The 21,389-nt window shown below is 36.9% G+C and overlaps 2 protein-coding genes across 2 annotated transcripts; one reads left to right on the top strand and one right to left on the bottom strand.

The window, feature by feature from the left end:
• The first annotated feature begins 14,568 nt into the window (after positions 1-14,568).
• Positions 14,569-17,228, top strand: LOC127098504 (xyloglucan galactosyltransferase MUR3). The gene is made up of 2 exons (XM_051037112.1): positions 14,569-14,924; positions 15,069-17,228. Exon 2 carries the CDS (start codon positions 15,105-15,107, stop codon positions 16,839-16,841), a length of 1,737 nt encoding a protein of 578 aa, XP_050893069.1. The 5' UTR covers positions 14,569-14,924; positions 15,069-15,104; the 3' UTR covers positions 16,842-17,228.
• Positions 17,229-17,506: 278 nt separating this feature from the next.
• LOC127098505 (photosystem II reaction center Psb28 protein) lies at positions 17,507-18,607 on the bottom strand. Its single transcript, XM_051037113.1, has 2 exons — positions 18,404-18,607; positions 17,507-18,102 (listed from the first exon to the last, which is right to left on the bottom strand). The coding sequence occupies exons 1-2, from the start codon at positions 18,477-18,479 to the stop codon at positions 17,627-17,629; spliced, it is 552 nt and encodes a 183-aa protein (XP_050893070.1). The 5' UTR covers positions 18,480-18,607; the 3' UTR covers positions 17,507-17,626.
• Positions 18,608-21,389: the final 2,782 nt, after the last annotated feature.

Raw genomic sequence — 21,389 nt, 5'->3', positions numbered from 1 at the left:
ACGTATTAGAAACTGAAAATTAATATCGTAAGTATTAGATTTAGACAATTTTGTGCGGAGGATTTCTTAACGCAGTCTATATATTTTTTTAGAGAAAATAAAATTATAATCATATAATTTTTTTAAACATAAAATACAACATTATTTTAATATCCATGTGAATGTTCTAACATCTTCGCAATATCTTCGACTGATCTTGAAATCGTCGCTTCTAACTCGAACAAAACTTTTGTTTTGAAATGGAAATACGTATTCCACATAGCCCTTACATCTACTTATGTCTTGAGCTCAAATTTGTTGAACTCAATCTTCTCTCCGTTGTCAATGACGATGAACGGTACTCGAGCTTCACAATCTTTCGACTATCTCCGTAAGATAAGAGATGATGGATTTCGTATTTAATATCTTCGAGGGAGGTGAAGTCGTTGAGCTTGAGTGTTCGGCCGGGTGTAGAGCTGAAGAACGAGACATTTATGATATACCAATCAATGTTTAGTTGTGGCATTTGAGACATTTTCAGTTTGTCTGAAATACAATATAATATCACCTTAATTATAGAAGTCATAAATCAATATGAACCACTCAATAACTGTCATGCTGATTCCGAAGATATATCTCCGATTCCGCACCCTATTATCTTGTTCAAGAGATGTATCTCCAGAACTTCTCATGAACCGTTTCCATAATAGAACCTTTAAAACATAACTTTTTTTTATTACAAAAGAACAAATGTTGTTATATGGATGATCAAGAATGCATTAAGATACAATATGAACAAATGTTGAATATATTACACTTCGTTTATATTGAGACACAATTACATACACTTATTTGTCCGGTTAAACAAGAAATTAAAACGAATCGAAACGTATATCATCAGCTAAATCTATGGGTGATACCTCCTTCGACTTTTGTGCATTTGAGTCTCTTTCAATGTTGCTCAATTTCTCGAACTCTTGCATCCTGTCCATAAAATAGTTCGACCAAGTCTCGACTTTTGTTGTTGAATGAGTCATCCACTCCGATGGTGTAAGTGGTATAGGACATCCAATTTTCAAGTAAACATGACCAAAATGACTTGATTTTGAAAGCCACCTAATACACATAATACGATCATTTGAATTTTTAGGTGGGACAATGTGCAGTGCGAAAAGGTTTCTGAAAAACAGTATTGTGTCAGATCAACACACATTCTATCATACACACACGTTATTAGGCGACCCATGTTAAGGAAGTGCATCCATTTTGCCTCTGGCTCCGTACCGCTAAGGCAAGGAACAAGAGACTCATAAACTTTATCGAATTTTTCTTTCTTTCCGTACAACCGTGTGTATGATTCTTTATGCGTCATTAACTCTTGGATAAGTTGATCGTGGACAAGTGTATGATTATATTCTCCTTTACCGAGTAAAGCCGAAACTGCTCGATAACCGCAATTAACGTCCCCCCACAACATTGACAATTCACTCGATGTATTTGTGCATAAAAACACGCATTTCGTCGATGAATGGAATTTTTGGTGGAGGCGGCGTAAGAAGTGGTTTGATAATGCGAGCTCATTTGACAACACTTTTTTGAGATTTTAGAGTTGGTAAGCCGTAAAAAGCTTTGTAAACATGTTCAAAAAATGAAGGAGATCGTGTAGTCGAATTGTCAGTTGGTGTAGGCTTCATTTTCTTTGGAGCACCTTTTATTTTTACCGGTTGAGATGGTGGTTTCATGTCGGTGGTTTCCGCATAAAAAATCTTCCTCAATTGTTCTTTGTTGTTTAGTTTCATGTACTCACGGGATTTCAAAAATATCTCTTGTATCACTTCCCATTCAGTCAAAATAGAGATATTCGACTTACCATCATTCATGACACCATCATCATCAAACCTAAGTCTCTTCCAATGAGTGCAAACCCCATTCATTGTTATTGGGCTACCAAGTTTCACCTTTTTTGCAATAACACGAATACATGGGAGACCATATATTTTCACAATTTTGCATACACACTTTGCGCTATCAGAGCTTACATTATCAACTCATTCAGCCTCGTGAAAAATATAATTCAAACCCGCTTGGGAAATGCTACCAACCAACTAAGAATAAAGAGTGTTTTCTTTAAATATGTGTTTCAAAACTGTGATGCTCCGACCAAATGATGTATGTATCTCATTATTCTGGTTTTGAATCATGTGGTGCACAGAGTCCCAATCTCTATACAATCGCTCTTACTATTTCCCAACCAATTTTTCAAAGTAGGATGGGCAGACTCAACTTTGTTGGTTGTTATATTTCTAAGGTGTCTAACATTATCAATCCATGCACAAATAATTTTCTCCTCCACCTGGTCAATAGTTGTGCTTTCAACATATTTCAACAAATCTGAATACTTTTCACACACTTTCCTAAAATGCATAACGGAATCAACATATAGTTCTTTTGTGGAAGAATTTATTATATGATTCCATGCATTCATTATTTTTTCCACAACCACACTCGCCTTCACCATTTTTCCATCTTCGGACTCTACCTGTTTCGTCCCTACCGCAGGTTTATCCTAACTTCTCACATTCTTTGTTATGTGGTACCTATAAAGTAATGCATTAGAAGAAGGAAATACCTTTGCAACCGATTTCATCAAGGATGTATCGCGGTCAGTAATAATCACTTTAGGCATATCGCCTTGATCCTTCAACAGTGTCCGACACACCTCTAAGGCCCATGTAAAACTGTTCTTTTTTTCACACTCAAGAAATGCAGACCCAACTGAATATGTATTCTCAGTTGAAGTAACACCAACCATCTTTAATAATAGAATTCTATACTTGTTGGTCTTGTAGGTTGAATCAAGTATGAGCACAGTAGAAAAAATGTTGAACAACTTTATGGAATCAGGATGAGTCCAAAATATATCTCTAACAGTAACTCCATCCTCGCACGTTCGTTACCTAGAAATGTAACTGTTATCATCCAACATTTTCAAGAGTCGTTGCATTTTAGTTCTATCCCCCCTAAGCATCTTGTTAGTTTGGTGTCAAATATTATACAATTGCTTGATATTTGATATATTTTTGGGAATTTTCCATTTCAATATTGCAAGTATATTTTTCGGTTGAACCGAATTTAATGTCATGTCAGCAACATATTCCTTCTCTTCCGGCATGAGCCAACACATACTAGGATGACTGACTAATTTTTCACAAAAATCATGGTTATGCAAACCGTATATGATATTAAATCTCCAGTTCTTGTTTGCCAACATATAACCACGCATCTTAAATGGACATTCACATTTTCTTGAACCAGTGTCGTCTCTTTTAAAAATCTGGATTGGAGTTCTACATTTTCATTGTACTAACAAACTATGGAAAATCTTCCTACTGGCATCCTACAGAAAAATAAGTGACAATTGAGAGATAAATATTATGAATCCCACACATAGTTGTACAATAACTATTCTTTTGAAGGACCGTCACAAACTTTCCTCTCATTTGATGTGATAATGTATAATGCATCTTATAGACAAGGATCCATCAGTCAAGGTGAGCAGCAGTATCAACCATATTTTTTATGAATTCAAATTCACCCTGTCATACAGAAAAACATGGATAAGAAGGAATAAAGCCATTGAACATGTTTACAGTAATTGGGAGAACTCATACAATGAATTTCACATTACTTGTTAACACTTCATAAATATGTTCTTGGTATAGTGGTATAAATGAAGACAGTTCCCACATATACATATGAGAGAACTATTGTTGATGGGCAAAAAATCTTCCACCAAGTATTTTGAGCATTTCAACCTTGCATTAAATGCTTTTTGCATATTGCAAGCCTGTAGTTCAAATTAATGGAACCTCATTATATAGTAGGTATAAGGGGACTCTACTTATGGTCGTAGCATAAGATGGTAACAATAATATTTTTATTTCAAAAGAACTTAAGAATGTCTGTTGCTCTGCGACCTGGGATATGTTCGATTTTAGAGAAACATGCATCGATTGAGTGTGTGTACAACAATCCAATAATGGTCGAAAAAATTCACCATTTGCGCATGTCTACTATATGTGACACATTTCTTAAAACTTCATGAGAAAGATCAAAGACAAAAGTCTCACTAAAAAGTTATCAACACGGGCAAGCATCTCTCTTTGTCAATAAAAGTTGTTAACATTCTAGGATTATATTTTTACATTGTATATTTATACCATACATGGTATGCTTTAAACCAACCTACATTCCAGAACTAGCAAAAATAAATTAGGTTGGTTAATGCATAAACCGTAAGGTGGGTCGATAATATTCAACTAGATAAGTGGACGAGGGAATTTGACGAGGGTCAGTGTTAGGTCAAATGACAACAAACCTCGTCAAGTTAATGAACTCAGACTTTAAAGGCACTCGTAATCTTCCCATCACCGAGTTGGTGATGGTGAACTATTATAGGCTAGGATTGTTATTTGTTGATATGTGATCAAAATAGAGTGTAGTGTTAGAATCTAGCTAGATATTAACAAAAACAATTGCATGAACGTCATGAAAGAGGAAATTGTCAAATCCGACATGCATAAGGTAACAAGATTTTACGGAAAAATGACATCCTCAGTGTCAAGGAGATGATGGACCATAGTGAGGGGAGGCCTATGGGACATTACAAGGTCGACCTTGGAATTGGTTGGTGCGACTGTGGAAAGTTCCAAGCTTTCCGTGTTCCTTGCACTCATGTTATTGCAACATGTTCTAATGTGCTCCAAAATGTTTTTTTTTTCATTTGTCACACGTTTACAATGTCGTAAATAGAGGTGTCAAACAGGCATGTCTGCCCCGTTTAGGAACGCACCTCAAAAACCCGCAAAAAATAGGGTGGGCACGAGGTAGGAATAGTTGAGGACATGGGCATAAAATTTTGGCTCGCCCCGCAAAAATGAGGATGGGGTAGGGAGGGTCCGCGGGCATTGCACATTTTAAACCTAAAAATTGCAAATTTTATGTTAATATCCTTCCCAGCAAAAGCTCGCAAAAGAAGGGACGTGGCGGGGTAGGGCAAGAATATTACAAGATGCGGGTCAAAAACCTTTGTCCGCCTCGTGAAAAAATGTAAGCAAAACGAGCATGCGCAATGGCTCGAACCCATTTTTCCACTCCTAGTTGTAAACCTATTTGGGATTAACAGCAAAAGCTTTCCGGTGCTACCAAACGAGGAATGTTAGCCTGTTTATGAAGGGGGTCAATTTTCCATAATCCAAAGTTGCGAACGAATAAAGAAGGTCGCCCAACACAACACGTATATTAGAATCGAAATAGACACTGCTGCTAAATTATAGAGAAAATGCGGTTTATATCGTCTTATCAATCACACCCGAAAATAGTATCCTGATGTTAGAACAAATTCTAATTAAATATTTTTTTATCGTTAAATATCAATTTTAGATCACTTGTAAAATTTATGTTATACAAATATCAATTTAAGATGACAACACAATAAAACAACATATTAAAAATAGTAACATTGCAAAATAATCTAATAGTAATACCAGACTTGTATCAAAACAGTTGACGACCATCATAAAAAGATCAAATCAACCACCAAATACAGTACCAAATTATAGAAAAGGCATGGTACTGTCATTTGCTAAATAAATCCACTTTGTTATTATAAATGGATATTCCCCTCCGTTCTTTTTTAATTATTATTTTTTAGAAAAAAATTATTTCTTTTTAAATGTTATTTCAAAATTTAAAGTAGTAATGATTATTTTTTTATCAAAAGTACCCCTAGTTAATTATTAAAAAAAAAAACAGTCAAATAAATTAATAAAAAATTAAGGATAAAATAGAAAAAAAGATAATAATTATTTAAAAAGTAAGAACAATAATTAATTTTATTGATATAAGTAAAAAAAAAAACACTTATAAAAAAAACTGAGGTGAAGAAATGGAGAGAGTATTTTAGTAAGATTTAATTAGAAAATAGTTAATAAAAACAAGTGAATCTAAAGAATTTTTGTTTAAAATATCCAAAAATTTTAAAAAAATTTCAAAAATATCCAATTTTTCAAAATAATTACACAAATGCCCAATTTTGACCATTTTTTACACTTAGGCGCCACCCTAGTTGGCGCCTACCCTTAATGGGTAGGGCAAGTCGCCACTAGGAGTGGCGCCTATGCCCTTTCCTACTTTTTTTTTTTTTTTTTTTTTAAATGTTATTTTTTTTTTTTTTTTAATTTTTTTTTATTTATAAATTTATATTTTTTATTAATTATATTAATTTATGTTAACACATATATATAAATAATTTTTTTACAAGATATATATATATATATATATATATATATATATATATATATATATATATATATTAATTTATATATATATATATATTAATTATATATATATATATATATATTAATATAATTTATAAGTAATTAATATTATTTGTAAATTTTTGGAAAAAAAATTAATTTATATACGTATAAAGATATGATAGACAATATTTTTAAAGATAAAGATAAAGATATAAAGATAATAAACAGAAAATATTTTTATTTAAATAATAGACAAGATAAATATTACAAAGATATGATTAATCACATATGATGCGGTCCCTGGTACGATCCGCACGGGGGAGGTCTAGTTACTCGCCTAGACGGTTCACGTGGTGGTGGTGCTTCCCTATTACCACCCCTTGCCCTAACGCGCCCCCTTGCCGCTTGTCGTTGTGGTTGGGTCGAAGTCCCTTCAGTGCTGTAGGAAAGACGGGTCCCCTCTGCGCCCTCGAAGCTTTGTCTCGGTGGGACAAACTGACTACTGCTGGGTGCGCCCTCGAATTGTTGTCTTTGGTAGTTTAGGGTTGAATCGGGTTGGCCAAAGTGCAATGTTTGTTGTGGTGTGTAGTAGTCCTGTTGGTAGTCCTCTTGTATACCCGTGTCGGGGCTAGGTGGAGGACTGGAAGAGCTCGGGAAATTGTCGTGATGGAAGTGTTGGGATTGGTGGAAGTGGGGGGATTGATATTGTGGTAGGTGTTGGGACTGTTGATGGTGGTGGGAATGTTGAGTTTGTTGTTGGTAGTCTTCATGGTATTGGGATTGAGTATGTGGTATGTATTGTTGATTTGGTTGGGGGGTGGACATGTGTTGTGGTGGTTGTTGTTGGTAATATGGTGGTGGTGGTTGTTGTTGGTAATAAGGTGGTGGTGGTTGTTGTTGGTAAAATGGTTGTGGTGGTTGTTGTTGGTAATAAGGTGGTGGTTGTTGTTGTTGGGAATACTGTGGTGGTTGTTGTTGTTGGGAATACTGTGGTGGTTGTTGTTGTTGGAAATATGGCTGTTGCATCCGGGGATCGTCCAAATAGAACGGGTCAGACACAATCATTTCTGGATTGGTATTTGCTCTATACCAATCCACATATTCCCTTGTCGGCTTCATTTCGTTGGGCGCCACCGGAAATTGTAGAACATAGTGGGCACGGTCTTTCCACATTTTACGAAACTCCTTAGCAAATTCCTTCCAATTTTGGGCATACCACTGGTGGCTGACTTTTTTTAGATGCCAAGGTTCCATAGACATTGGGGGGCCTGGGATTTCTTGATGCATTCCGAATTGAAGCTTGACACGGTCACTTTGGTGCATCTCCACAGTGGTGAACCGCATTATGGCCGTTTTTGCTGTCCAAACAGCTGCATCTTCGGGGTTGGGTTGATGTTCCAATCCCAAATATGGCCTCCAAATAAACTGCAAAGAAAAAAGTAAATATGTTATTTATCGAGAATGCATGATATTAATAAATCAGTTAGAAGCTGAGTGATTTAGTGGTAATACATCTTGTGCTCGGAGACGATCCAAGAGTTGACGATAAAATATAATTTTATTTTTGGGGGTAAGACTGTAATCCAGTCCGGTTGTAATGAACCTAAACAAAAAAAGATAAATAATATTAGTTACAAATATTTATAGAATAAATATACAAAATGAAATAAGATCATAAATTTACCTAGTTGCGTAGGGGAAGAAGTAGTCATTAGGATTTTCTGGGGCTAGCCTCGGCAATCTCCACCACCCCCATGTTTGGAGCAAAAAAGCACATCCAGAAAATGTACAGTGCTCATTTTGTGCATTTTTACACAAAGAGCTATATAGGAATGCTAATACTGCAGAACCCCAACTATATGTGCTTATTCTATCAATGTCCCCGAGCAAACTCAAGTACATAAAGTTTATGCTATTTCCCGTCCCTTCGGGAAATAGCAAGTTCCCAAACAATAGCATAATGTAAACCCGGGTTTTTATGACTTTTTCTTGTTCGGAGGATTCCTCAGTCAAAGTTATGGAGTCGTGGTACAATTGTAGGCTAGATAATTTAATACCCTGACCCCTTGCTTTGGCAGACCCCTCACCCTCGACCAGATCTACCCCCAACATTTGAACACATATTTGGTTAGGCTGTTGAACATTTCCGGTCACAGGCTTACCATCTATTCTAAGACCTAAAAGCATGTACACATCCTCTAATGTGACGGTACATTCACCAGTTGGTAGGTGAAAAGTGTGTGTCTCAGGTCTCCAACGTTCACACAGAGCCAAAATGAATTTGGCATCAATGGTGGCATTTACGACATGTATAACATGACCAAAACCCGCACGCTCTATGTAAGGTACGCACCATGGGTCTGGATAAGGCATTGGGTGTGAACGTTGACGAAATTTCTTGGGATCCTTTAAAAACAAACAATATAAACAATCATTATATTGGACTTTTAAAAAACTAATTACAAACATACGAAAGAGGCAATGTTCAAGAAAAACTTACGAATGAGGCAATGTTTGCCCTAGTTCCTCTGTGTTCTTGGCCCATGGTAAGAAGAGACATGACTGCAATGCAGGAAGAAGCTTGGTGGATGAGAAGTTTCGCCTGAGTTCTCTGAATAAAAGTGTTAGTGGTTGATGAAAACTTGCAAGAATGACCCTCTATTTATACTCGTTTTCAAGTAGACTGAATATGCAAAAATGTGACAAGTGTAAGGCATGCGTGGTAGTGTTGGCATGCATTGGTGGAATCTGATGATGCAAAAATGTGACAAGTGTGAGGCATGCGTGGGAATCTTGCAGAATAGGTGCAGACTAGGTGGTAGTGTTGGCATGCATTGGTGCAGACTAGGTGGGAGTTGTCTTGTCTTGGGGAAGACTTGGTGGAATCTGATGATGCAAAAATGTGACAAGTGTGAGGCATGCGTGGGAATCTTGCAGAATAGGTGCAGACTAGGTGGTAGTGTTGGCATGCATTGGTGCAGACTAGGTGGGAGTTGTCTTGTCTTGGGGAAGACTTGGTGGAATCTGATGATGCAAAAATGTGACAAGTGTGAGGCATGCGTGGGAATCTTGCAGAATAGGTGCAGACTAGGTGGTAGTGTTGGCATGCATTGGTGCAGACTAGGTGGGAGTTGTCTTGTCTTGGGGAAGACTTGGTGGAATCTGATGATGCAAAAATGTGACAAGTGTGACGCATGCGTGGGAATCTTATTTAAAATAAATAATTAAGCTTAAATAAGATTGAATATTATTTTAAACACATAATCACTACGCCAAAAAGGTCTTGTTTGAGGTAGTTTAGTATTGGAAGTGTGATATTCAGACTTGGTGGTGAAGACTTGATGGGGAACAGGCATGCATGGGAATCTCTGAGACTAAGTTCAGGCTAGGTGGATAGGTTGGCATGCATTAGTACAGACTAGGTGGGAGTGTTGCATTCAAGGGTGTGACACGTGTAAGGCATGCGTGGGAATCTGCCAGACTTGGTGGTGAAGACTTGATGGGGAACAGGCATGCATGGGAATCTCTGAGACTAAGTTTAGGCTAGGTGGATAGGTTGGCATGCATTAGTACAGACTAGGTGGGAGTGTTGCATTCAAGGGTGTGACACGTGTAAGGCATGCGTGGGAATCTTTCAGACTTGGTGGTGAAGACTTGATGGGGAACAGGCATGCATGGGAATCTCTGAGACTAAGTTCAAGCTAGGTGGATAGGTTGGCATGCATTAGTACAGACTAGGTGGGAGTTTTGCATTCAAGGGTGTGACACGTGTAAGGCATGCGTGGGAATCTGCCAGACTTGGTGGTGAAGACTTGATGGGTAGGCAGTAAGATTCTTGCAGTATAAATATTCACACACATTTTCGCAAAGGTATTCACAATATCTTCACAGCAATCTTCACAAAACCTTGACAATATCTTCACAAAACCTTCACAAAACCTTCACAAAACCTTCACAAAACCTTCACAATGTCTTCACAAAACATGACATCTTCATCACAATACAAAATCAAAGCTCACGTCAATGGTGAGACTTATGAATGTGATATGTCTGGCTTCCTATTTAGAAACACCGAATGCACTCGTTTTTGTCTAAATAGAGGAGCTGACTTCTCTTATCTGAAGAGGAAGATTGAGTCCAAACTAAGACAACCCGTGTCCCAAATTTTTTATCAACAACCTTTTTTTTCAGAAAACAACTCTGTCAAGTTTTATAAGTCATTGATTCAAAATGACATGGAGACACAATACATGCTTCGTAACCATGAGTACTCTGGTTACGAATACATAGTGTTGTACATTGTGTTGGAACAACCTCAACCAACTCAGAATATTCAATCACAGGTTATTGATCCTGTGATTGATGACGAACAAGATGCTGAGCACCACGTTGAAGACGATGTGGTTGAGGATGCTGAAGACGTGGTTGATGACTTGGTGAACCGTCATTCTGAAGACGAAGACCAAGCTCAAATACCTATAGCGCAACGCTACTCACCTCCTGCGCACTTCACAACACTTAACTTGGGCGAGGATGAGCCCTCATCAGATATGTTCTACAACCCATATATGAGGTCTGATGAGGACTTAAAGAAGGGTGACCAATTTCGGACCAAGGAAGAGTGTCTGTTAGCAATAAAGAACTGGCACTTGAAAAATTGTGTTGACTACGATGTTATCAAATCAAATCCGGAAAGATACGTTATTGTATGCAAAAATCCGGAGTGTGGATATAGGTTGATGGCATCGTACAAGAAGAAGCATAATGCGTGGGTGATAGGGTCCATATCTCAAGCTCACATTTGCGTCAACACCAACATGGCACAGGATCATCGCAAACTTAGCCATGACATGATCTGCCATTCCATATTACCTCTAGTTGAGGCTGACCCGTCACTTAAGGTCAAAACAATTATCTCCCATTGTGTGGCTGTTTTCAAATATACACCGTCATACAGAAAGGCTTGGTTAGCGAAAACCAAGGCAATTGAACTGGTGTACGGTAACTGGGAGGAATCATACAAACAACTACCACGCTACCTGGCTGCACTACGATTGTATTCACCTGGGACGGTTACTATAATGGAGACCTTGCCTGCACAATCCCCTGACGGAACTCGTCTAGAAGGTAATGGAATTTTCCATAGACTTTTCTGGGCATTCCGTCCCTGCATCATCGGGTTCACATTCTGCAAACCACTTGTTCAAGTCGATGGAACTTGGCTGTATGGGAAATACAAAGGATCGTTACTGATGGCGGTCGCACAAGATGGCAATTCAAATATTTTCCCAATAGCCTTTGCATTGGTGGAAGGAGAAACGACTGCTGCTTGGAGTTTCTTCCTTAAGAATCTTCGAACGCACGTGACTCCACAAGCTGGCATCTGCGTGATTTCTGACAGGCACGCTTCAATAGACAGTGCATACAATAATCCAGCAAATGGTTGGCATGACCCCCCGTCTACCCATGTCTACTGCATCAGGCATATTGCTCAAAATTTTATGCGGGAGTTCAAGGATAACTTCTTGAAGCAACATTTGATAAACGCGGGGTATGCATTAAACCAACCTGGATTCCAATACTATCGCCGGGAAATAGTGTTGGCAAATTCTGATGCAGGGAGGTGGATCGATAATATCGACAGAGCGAAGTGGACTAGATCATACGACGATGGGGTGAGGTGGGGCCACATGACAACAAATCTTGTGGAATCAATGAACGGCGTGTTTAAGGGCATACGTAACCTCCCGGTAACCGCATTGGTGAGTGCGACCTATTTTCGGATGGCAACGTTGTTCGTAACAAGAGGCAGGCGCTGGAATGAAGTGTTGCAGACGAGTCAAGTATATAGTGATGCCTGCATGAAGTTTATGAGGCAGGAATCTGCCAAAGCCAGCAGCCATCGGGTTACGGAATTCGACCGCCATGGCCACACTTTTAGTGTCAAGGAAACAATTGACCACAACCAAGGGCTGCCCAGACAAGAGTATAAGGTCCTAATACCAGACCGTTGGTGCGACTGTGGTCAATTTCAGGCCTATCGTATGCCTTGTTCCCATGTCATTGCAGCGTGTTCACACAGCCACTTCGATGCATTATCGCTAGTGTCTCCAATCTACAAAGTTGCAACATTGCTCAATGTATACGACAATCCCTTTCCGGTGGTAGCATTGGAGGCGTATTGGCCAGAGTATGACGGGGAAATTGTTTGGCACAACGAATCGATGCGGCCGAATAAAAGTGGTCGCCCAAATAGCAGGCGCATTAGAACTGAAATGGACGTCGCAGAGAAAATGCAGAGGAAGTGTAGCATATGTAGACAACTAGGGCATAATAAGAACAAATGTCCATATCGTGGATCTAGTTCCACAACTTAGTTTTCACTTTCATAAATCTGTGTACCAAAATCATTTTAAATTAAAGTTTACTTTTTATTCCAAATAGAAGATGACACTTGAACAACAAACACAAACATCTAACATTACAACACCAATTACTAAAACAAAAACAAATACTGGAACAAAAACAAGTACTAAAACAAGAACAAGTACTAGAACAATAACAAATACAACAACAACATGACAAACAACCATTAAAATCTAAGAAATTACAACAGTTAACACTATGTCGTCTGATCCATGCATCATTTGGATGCAATCAATGTCGCTTTCAACTTCAACCCACCAACGTATCGTTTCTCCAGTTTCAAATGAGAACCTTGTTCTAAGCCTCTGAATCCTTCTGATGACTTCACCAGGTTGGTAATCTCCCTCTAACCAAGACATCAAGGACCTTTTTAGTTGGTCCAACGAACGGATGTTCCAAAATTTCATCTCCATTGGAGGTTTCAAAGGCGAGAAAATAACATGCCCATCCCTTTTTAAGATTACTGGTTCAGGATCCGGGCGCCTTGATGATGTTCGCTGCCATGACGACGATCTTGGGGATGCCATGAACTCAACTTGATACAGAAAGTGATAGGAAACAGTGGTGAAGAAAATGCAAGGAAATAACACTTTATTTATAGGAAAAGATCTGGGTTGTACACCAGTCTACCTAACCCTAATTAGTGTCGCACTTGATTACTTAATCTTATAGGGAATTAGGGTTTCAATTAGGTCATAACTACCAAACTCTAATTATAACCGATCAATAAACCCTAATTATAATTGATAAATTAACCTTAACATGATTAACCCTAATTCTTTCAAAAAATTTTAAATAATAATAATTACTTATAAATTAAATTAGTATATATATAAATTAATATATATATATATATATATATATATATATATATATATATATATATATATATATATATATATATATATATATATATATATATATATATATATATATATATATATCTTGTAAATAATTTTATTTATATATATGTGTTAATATAAATTAATATAATTTAGAAAAAATATAAATTCATAAATTAAAAAAAATTTAAAAAAAAAACATATTTAAAAAAAAAAAAAAAATTTTTTTTAAGGGTAGGCGCCACTCCTAGTGGCGACTTGCCCTACCCTTTAAGGGTAGGCGCCAACTAGGGTGGCGCCCATGTAGGAAACTAGGGCAAAAATTGCCCATTTTAGTAATTTTTTGGAAAAAATGGATATTTTTGAAATTTTTTTAAAAATTCTGAATATTTAAAAAAAAAATTCGAATCTAAACACACCTCTCTATATATATATATATATACTATTTTCAAACTATACTTTTATAATATTTTATTTTATGTGCACTATTTTCAAGTCATTAGTCTTTTCATTTTGATGAACATAATTTTTACTTCTTTTTTATTTTCATGTTTATTAAAAAAAAGTCAATGAATTTAAAGTGTTTATTTTAAATGTAGATTTCCTTTTTTTCATATTAATATAATTAACTCTTACTTGTTATATTTCAAAACAAATTAGTAATATTAATAAAAAATATTTTAAAAAAGAATAATAAATATTTTCAATAAATTATATATAAACTTCTATTTTTGGAAAACATTTATTGATGTGTGTTTTTAGTTGGAAAGTATATTTAGTATCTAATCTCTCCATTTCTAAATTTTGATTTTTTAAATTGATTAAATATTGATGTATTTAAACTATATATAAATCTAAAAAATTAAATTTTGATCCTTTAATTTAATCTAGAAAATCTAAAATTAAATGAAAGGGTTTTGAGAGTAAGCAAGTATTTTTAGAAGCAAGTAAGAATTTGCATTTGTGAGCATGAGCATAGAACACAATTTGATGCATTGTAAGAGGAGAGGAAACACACTTCACATCACAGTCTCACACACCCCATCCCAACAAACCACGCGTCAAAATCCAACTCCACACCGACACGTTAATGTAAGAGACAATCTCGGCGCACTTTTCTAACCTGCACCGCCACCTCTCTCCCCTTGATTTTTCAACCCCCTCTCTCTCTATCTCTCTCTGCAAAATTCCCTCCTTCAATCCCTCGATTCATTCTCTCTTCCTATTTCTTTTTCCTCTGATATTTATTCCAATATTTCCAAATATTCTACCTGATTTTTTTCAATGATCATCAAATCCATATCACCATCATCATTCCTCAATTCATTTTCGTTCCTCTGCTAACAAACTCCACAAGGTTTATGTTTTTTTGTTTTTTTTGTTTTTTTTTTAAGATTCAGGTTTAGGTTTTTTGTTCCTGCCAAGATTTATCTTTTTCTCTGAATAACAAAATGGATTGCAAAATTTGATATTGAGTTCACAATTTCAATTTGGAATGCAGAGACGACGCTCTGCCACCGGCGTTCTCCCTGACCAAATGGAAAAGGGTGTATCAAAGAATCAAAATTCCCGGGTTTGCTGTTTGGCATTCGTATCTGCATTCCTCTGGTTTTTCCTATTGTACTTTCATTTTGTGTTTCTTAGAGGAGATAATACTAATGCTAATACTACTATTCATTTTCTCGATGATCACACAACCAAATTAACACCTCTTATACATGAATCTACCTCAATCCATGTTAATGTTCCTGAACTGAAACCCTCTCCTAGAAAGATCGCTTTCCCAAACCCGGTTGAGAACCCGGTTGAGGTGAAGAGTTACCCCCCTCCCCCTAAGAATTTCCCTTTTACTAAAGCATTGAAAAGTGCTGAGAATAAGAGTGATCCTTGTGGGGGAAGGTATATTTATGTGCATGAACTTCCTTCAAGGTTTAATGAGGATATGTTGAAGGAGTGTAAAAGTTTGAGTCTTTGGACTAATATGTGTAAGTTTACTAGTAATGCTGGTCTTGGGCCGCCGCTTGAGAATGTAGAAGGGGTGTTCTCGGATACGGGTTGGTATGCCACGAATCAGTTTGCGGTGGATGTTATATTTAGTAATCGGATGAAACAGTATCAGTGCTTGACTAAGGATTCGTCCATTGCTGCTGCCATTTTTGTACCGTTTTATGCTGGGTTTGACATTGCAAGGTATCTTTGGGGTTATAATATTTCGAGGAGGGATGCGGCTTCGCTTGATCTGGTTGATTGGCTTATGAAGAGGCCGGAGTGGAAAATAATGAATGGGCAGGATCATTTTCTTGTTGCGGGGAGGATAACGTGGGATTTTCGAAGATTGTCTGAGGAAGAGACTGATTGGGGGAATAAGCTTTTGTTTTTACCGGCAGCGAAGAATATGTCCATGCTTGTGGTAGAGTCCAGTCCTTGGAATGCAAATGATTTTGGGATTCCGTATCCTACGTACTTCCACCCTGCGAAAGATGCGGATGTGTTCAATTGGCAGGGCAGAATGAGGGGATTAAAGAGGAAGTGGCTTTTCTCCTTTGCTGGAGCTCCACGTCCTGGTAACGTCAAATCAATCAGGGGTCAACTAATTGAGCAATGTAGAAGTTCGCCGGTTGGTAAGCTGTTGGAATGTGACTTTGGTGAAAGCAAATGTCATTCTCCTAGCAGCATTATGCAGATGTTTCAAAGCTCGCAATACTGCTTGCAACCTCAAGGTGATTCATACACAAGAAGGTCTGCGTTTGATTCAATGTTGGCTGGCTGTATACCCGTCTTCTTCCATCCAGGTTCGGCATACACACAATATACTTGGCATCTTCCTAAGAATTATACCAAGTATTCCGTCTTCATTCCAGAGGATGACATTCGTAAGAAGAATATGAGTATAGAGCAAATACTTCGTCAGATACCTCCTGAACAAGAGAAAATCATGAGAGAAGAGGTCATTAGTCTCATTCCAAGCCTAGTATACGCCGACCCTCGCTCCAAGTTAGAAACTTTGAAAGACGCGTTTGATGTTTCTGTACAAGCAGTAATTAACAAAGTTACACATTTGAGGAAGGATATTATTGAAGATAATATTGATAAAAACTTCATTGAGGAGAACAGTTGGAAATACGCTCTGTTGGATGAGGGAAAGCATGAAGTAGGACCTCATGAATGGGATCCTTTCTTCTCAAAACCAAAGGATGGTAGTGGAGATTCCACTGATTCATCTGCCGCAGCTGCAAAAAACTCTTGGAAGAATGAGCAAAGGAAGTGGAAATGATAAATACACTGGCTACTGTGAGGTTTTATGCAGATTGAGATACACTTTCTCTGAATTGGGGAAGAATGGCAAATTATTGCTTGGATCTTGCTGTGAACTTACTGCTGAAAATGTGGCCAAGCATATTGAACAGGGGTTCTTGTTGAAAACCCCAGTGTGAGGACTTTTCTTTTACTTCACATGTTTTTTATAGGTTATCTTGATTTCTGCTTCATGTATTATGTTCAGTGGTTCCTAGAATGAATTTTAGGAGGTTTAATAATTTCTTATGTAATACTTTTGTCCATTTGTTTCATATAGGAAAAATAAACAAATTATATCATAGTTGAGTGTAAACTTGAACAAGTTTAATTATTGAAGTCTGGATAGATTGCTATCTTTTGATAATGATACATTCATTTGCAGTAAAATTCTCTTCCAATGTATGTAAGGTTCATTTCTTTGATGTACAATTATGCATATTGAGATTCGGGCGTCTGCGAAATAATTCATCACATGGTGGTTGGTACCAGAAGTTTGGTTACAGACAAATTTTGAAGCATTATTTTGGTAGATATGACTCTGGCAAATGATACTTTTGTCCTTAATTCAGGTGCATGCTGGTATTACAATAGAATTTTCTAACAAAATTTCTTACCTTTTCTTAAACATAATGAAAGAAAGCCTTGGAACAATAAGCTTTGAGATGTATAGAAAATCAGTTACATGCTGGTAACTAAATTACAGAAAACAAGCTTCTTGACAGAGGACAAAAGAATAAAAGGCAAAAAGTTAGCAAATTTAACTCAATATTTTATGAACTGCAAATCATTCGCATTCGAGTAACGCTCCATGAATCTCATGAACCGATCCCAGTCCCGTGGAGTCCGCATTATATACTTTGCTTCGATTCCTGAAGGCTTTCCATTGACAAATTTAGCATTTACATCAACTGATTGAAGGACTCCTTCCTCATCAATCATGTAAAAACCAGTAATGTCACCTACTTCTCCTGAAGAATCAAAAACTGAAGGTTGGTCAAACCTGAAGATAGCCATGCCATTGGTTCCATCTTTTGATTTTGTCAACTTCACATCTGGTATTGTCAGTTCATCAGTTCCTTGAATGAACTGTATTTTCGGTTTCCCCGCCATCATGATAACCGGCGTGTACATGGGAGTTTTTTGAGTTATCATTGGTAATCTCAAACTTGGCACATGTAAATGTTGGCCATTGAATGAGGAGTTAAAGTTCAAACTTCCATGGACGATTGCAGAAGAAACTGCATAAACAAAGAGTCTATAAGTTTCACCATGAAACTGCATCACTTTTTATTTGCTATATCCAAAAATCTTCAAAAAAAATCACATTTTCAAACTAATGGCACTCCTAAGATAACTTCATATTGATATTCATATTCTCCACAACAAACATAACAAAAATACAATTCTGTCAAAAAAGTGTAAGTTTTCTTGAGTAAATATAAAATTCTGTAATTTGAGGTGTAAAAGTCTATAAAGTAACCATGACCATAATTATGCAAGTTAAAATCCTCAAACTTGTTGAAAAGAGAGTGATTGTACCTGAGTATGAGCGTGGCTTCTGAACTGAGTTTCTGTAGAGTGAAGAGGATAATGCAAGAGAGTGCATAGTTGCCATTGCGAGGAAAAGAAAGAAGCGATTCTGAACACCTTGGCTCTCTAGTAGTCATAAAATCACAAGATAGAGGAAGTAAAATTGTGGTCCACAAATGTGTTGTGTGTCACAAACACGACCATTCATTTGTGATGATAATTCTTTTCTTTTTGCAAAGGATGAGAGTCTATCAGATTTGTGACAAACAGTTGGTGTTGCTGACATGGCATGTGTAATACGCAAATGATACACGTGGTATGACAAGGTTTTTATTCACTAGAAATAGAGTACACAGTGGCCTCTATAACTTTCAGCCCAATAGGCATGAATAGGAATTTGGACGCGTATCCAAACATGCACTATATCAGTTGAAAGGTTAAATTGGTTGTTTATTTATTTATCTATTTACTTAGATGCTTATTTATTTAGTTAGTTTATAATGTACTAGTATTCATTTAGGTATTGAAAATTTTACCTTGTACCCCTACAGTTAGCCCCATACCCCTACAAAATTTTAAAAATTCTCATTCTACCCTTAATTGGTTTTAATCAATTTACCATTTCATTTTTACCATTCAGTTGAAAATTTCAGAAATTACACTTTCACACCCCTCGCATCGGAGCTCCGGCAAAATGACTTCCGGTATGTATTTTTCCCAAACCGGAAGACTTAAAGAATGACTTCCGGAACACACAAAAAAGCAAACCGGAACACTTCATGAAAGAGTTCCGGTTCAATTAAAAAAAAATTACAAAACCGGAACACTTGAAAGAGTTCCGGTGAACAAATTTTACATACCAGAACTCTTTGGAAAAGTGTTCCGGTATGTATTATATGTGTTCCGGAAGTCTTTCAAGAAGTCTTCCGGTTCGCTATTTTTTATTTTTTTATTTTTTTATTTTTTTATTTTTTTATTTTTTATTTTTTATTTTGCAGGAATGGAAAATCTTCCCCAAATATGTGTAGATACTACTGATGCGTTTATGACGACGGAAAGATTTGGTACACGAGAAGAGGTTATCAGATGGATTAAAGAGGTTGGAATCAACAATAAAGTAACTGTTATTATCAGTCGTTTAGATACTGAAACGGGGAAGAGAGGGAGAAGTAACAAAATAATATTTGGTTGTGATAAAGGTGGGAAACACAAGATTAGTGATATTGGTACCCAAAGTACGTCGAAGAAATGTGGATGTCCATTTAAAATCAGGTCGACTCCGGCGAAAGATGGATCTGGTTGGAAGATTGATGTAAAATGTGGGTTACATAATCATGGTTTACCGGATAGATTAGAAGGTCATTCGTTTATTGGTAGGTTGACCACAGATGAGAAGCAACATGTCGCTGATTTGGCAAAGAGACATGTAACACCTAGACACATATTGCTTTCCTTGCAAGACAATTATCCTGAGAATGTCACTCGGATTACGCAAGTATACAAGCATAAGAGTGTGATACAAAAAGAGATAAGAGGTCCTAGGAGTGAGATACAACATCTGTTTAAGCTTATTGAGGATGCAGGATATGTGTATTGGAGTAGAAAAAAGGATGACTCGGAAGTGGTGAGAGAGATATTTTGGGCACATCCTGATTCAGTTAAGTTGTTGAATATATTTCCGATTGTGTTAGTTATGGATAGCACCTACAAGACAAACAAATATAGACAACCTTTTCTTGAAATTGTTGGCATGACATCGACCGAGTTGACTTTTGCTGTTGGATTTGCGTATAAGGAGTCTGAGCAAACAAAGAATTTTTGCTGGGCATTGGAGAAATTAAAAGAGTTGTTTGTGAAGAAAGACATGTGTCCACAAGTGATTTTGACAGATAGAGATCTTGCTTTGATGAAAATTGAATTTGTGTTTCCCAGCTCGATTAATTTGCTATGTAGATTTCACATTAACAAAAACGTTGGTACCAAATGCAAACAACATGTGGTGAATGACCTGCAAAAGACGATAGACACATTATGGATGGAAGTTGTCTGGGCTAGTGATGAGGTTGAGTATGGTCATCGATTGCATCAACTTGAGCAAGCATGTGTTGATTATAGTGGATTTATTAATTATGTGAAAGACACATGGTTGACTCCACATAGGCATAGATTTGTTGGAGCATGGATTAATCGAGTGCTACATTTGGGTAACACAACGACTAATCGGTACGTCTTATAATTTTGTATGTGTTATTTTTATATATGATATTATTTCTATGTATTTTTTATGTGTTATTTTCAATATTTTTAGGGTTGAATCTGCTCATTGGAAGTTAAAGCAGATGTTAGGAAACAGTATAGGTGACATGGTCAAATGTTGGGAAGCAATGAATAACAACTTGAGGTTACAACTGGGAAACATTAGAGCTTCTTTTCAAAAGAGTTTTTACGAAGTTGAGCACGCACACGTAAGTCCCTTTTATGGTTATTTGCGTGGTTCCGTATCTCGAGCTGCTTTGAGACGTATTGCTGAAGAGTTATTGAGAGTTGATTATGTTGGAACTAACAGACAAATATGTGGTTGTACTCTTAGAACATCTTATGGGTTACCTTGTGCTTGTGAGTTAGGAAGATACAGACTAGGTGGTATATCGATACCCATTGATGTTGTTCATGTTCATTGGAGGAAACTAACTATGGAAGTTGAGTTAGAGGTAGGTGAAGACGATGGATCAGAGGTGGATATGACTTCTGCAATGGATGAGTTGTGGAGACGATTTAGGTCATTAGATGTTATTGGGAAAAGGGCATTAAAGAGTAGGGTATGTGAACTAGCATACCCAACAATGACAACATTGTGTCCACCACCTGAGAAAATAAAAACCAAAGGAGGAGTGAAGAAGAAAGGGAAAAAACCAACAAATTATGATGTTTATAGGGACCCTTCGTATCATTAGTATGTTGATAAGGCATCTCAATCTTCACAAAGGCAATCTCA

Source organism: Lathyrus oleraceus, chromosome 6 (assembly GCF_024323335.1).
Source record: "Lathyrus oleraceus cultivar Zhongwan6 chromosome 6, CAAS_Psat_ZW6_1.0, whole genome shotgun sequence".
In the NCBI taxonomy this organism is placed as follows: Eukaryota; Viridiplantae; Streptophyta; class Magnoliopsida; order Fabales; family Fabaceae; genus Lathyrus; species Lathyrus oleraceus.
The sequence above is the reverse complement of the archived record's forward strand: the minus strand, read 5'-3'. Positions and strand labels throughout refer to the sequence as shown.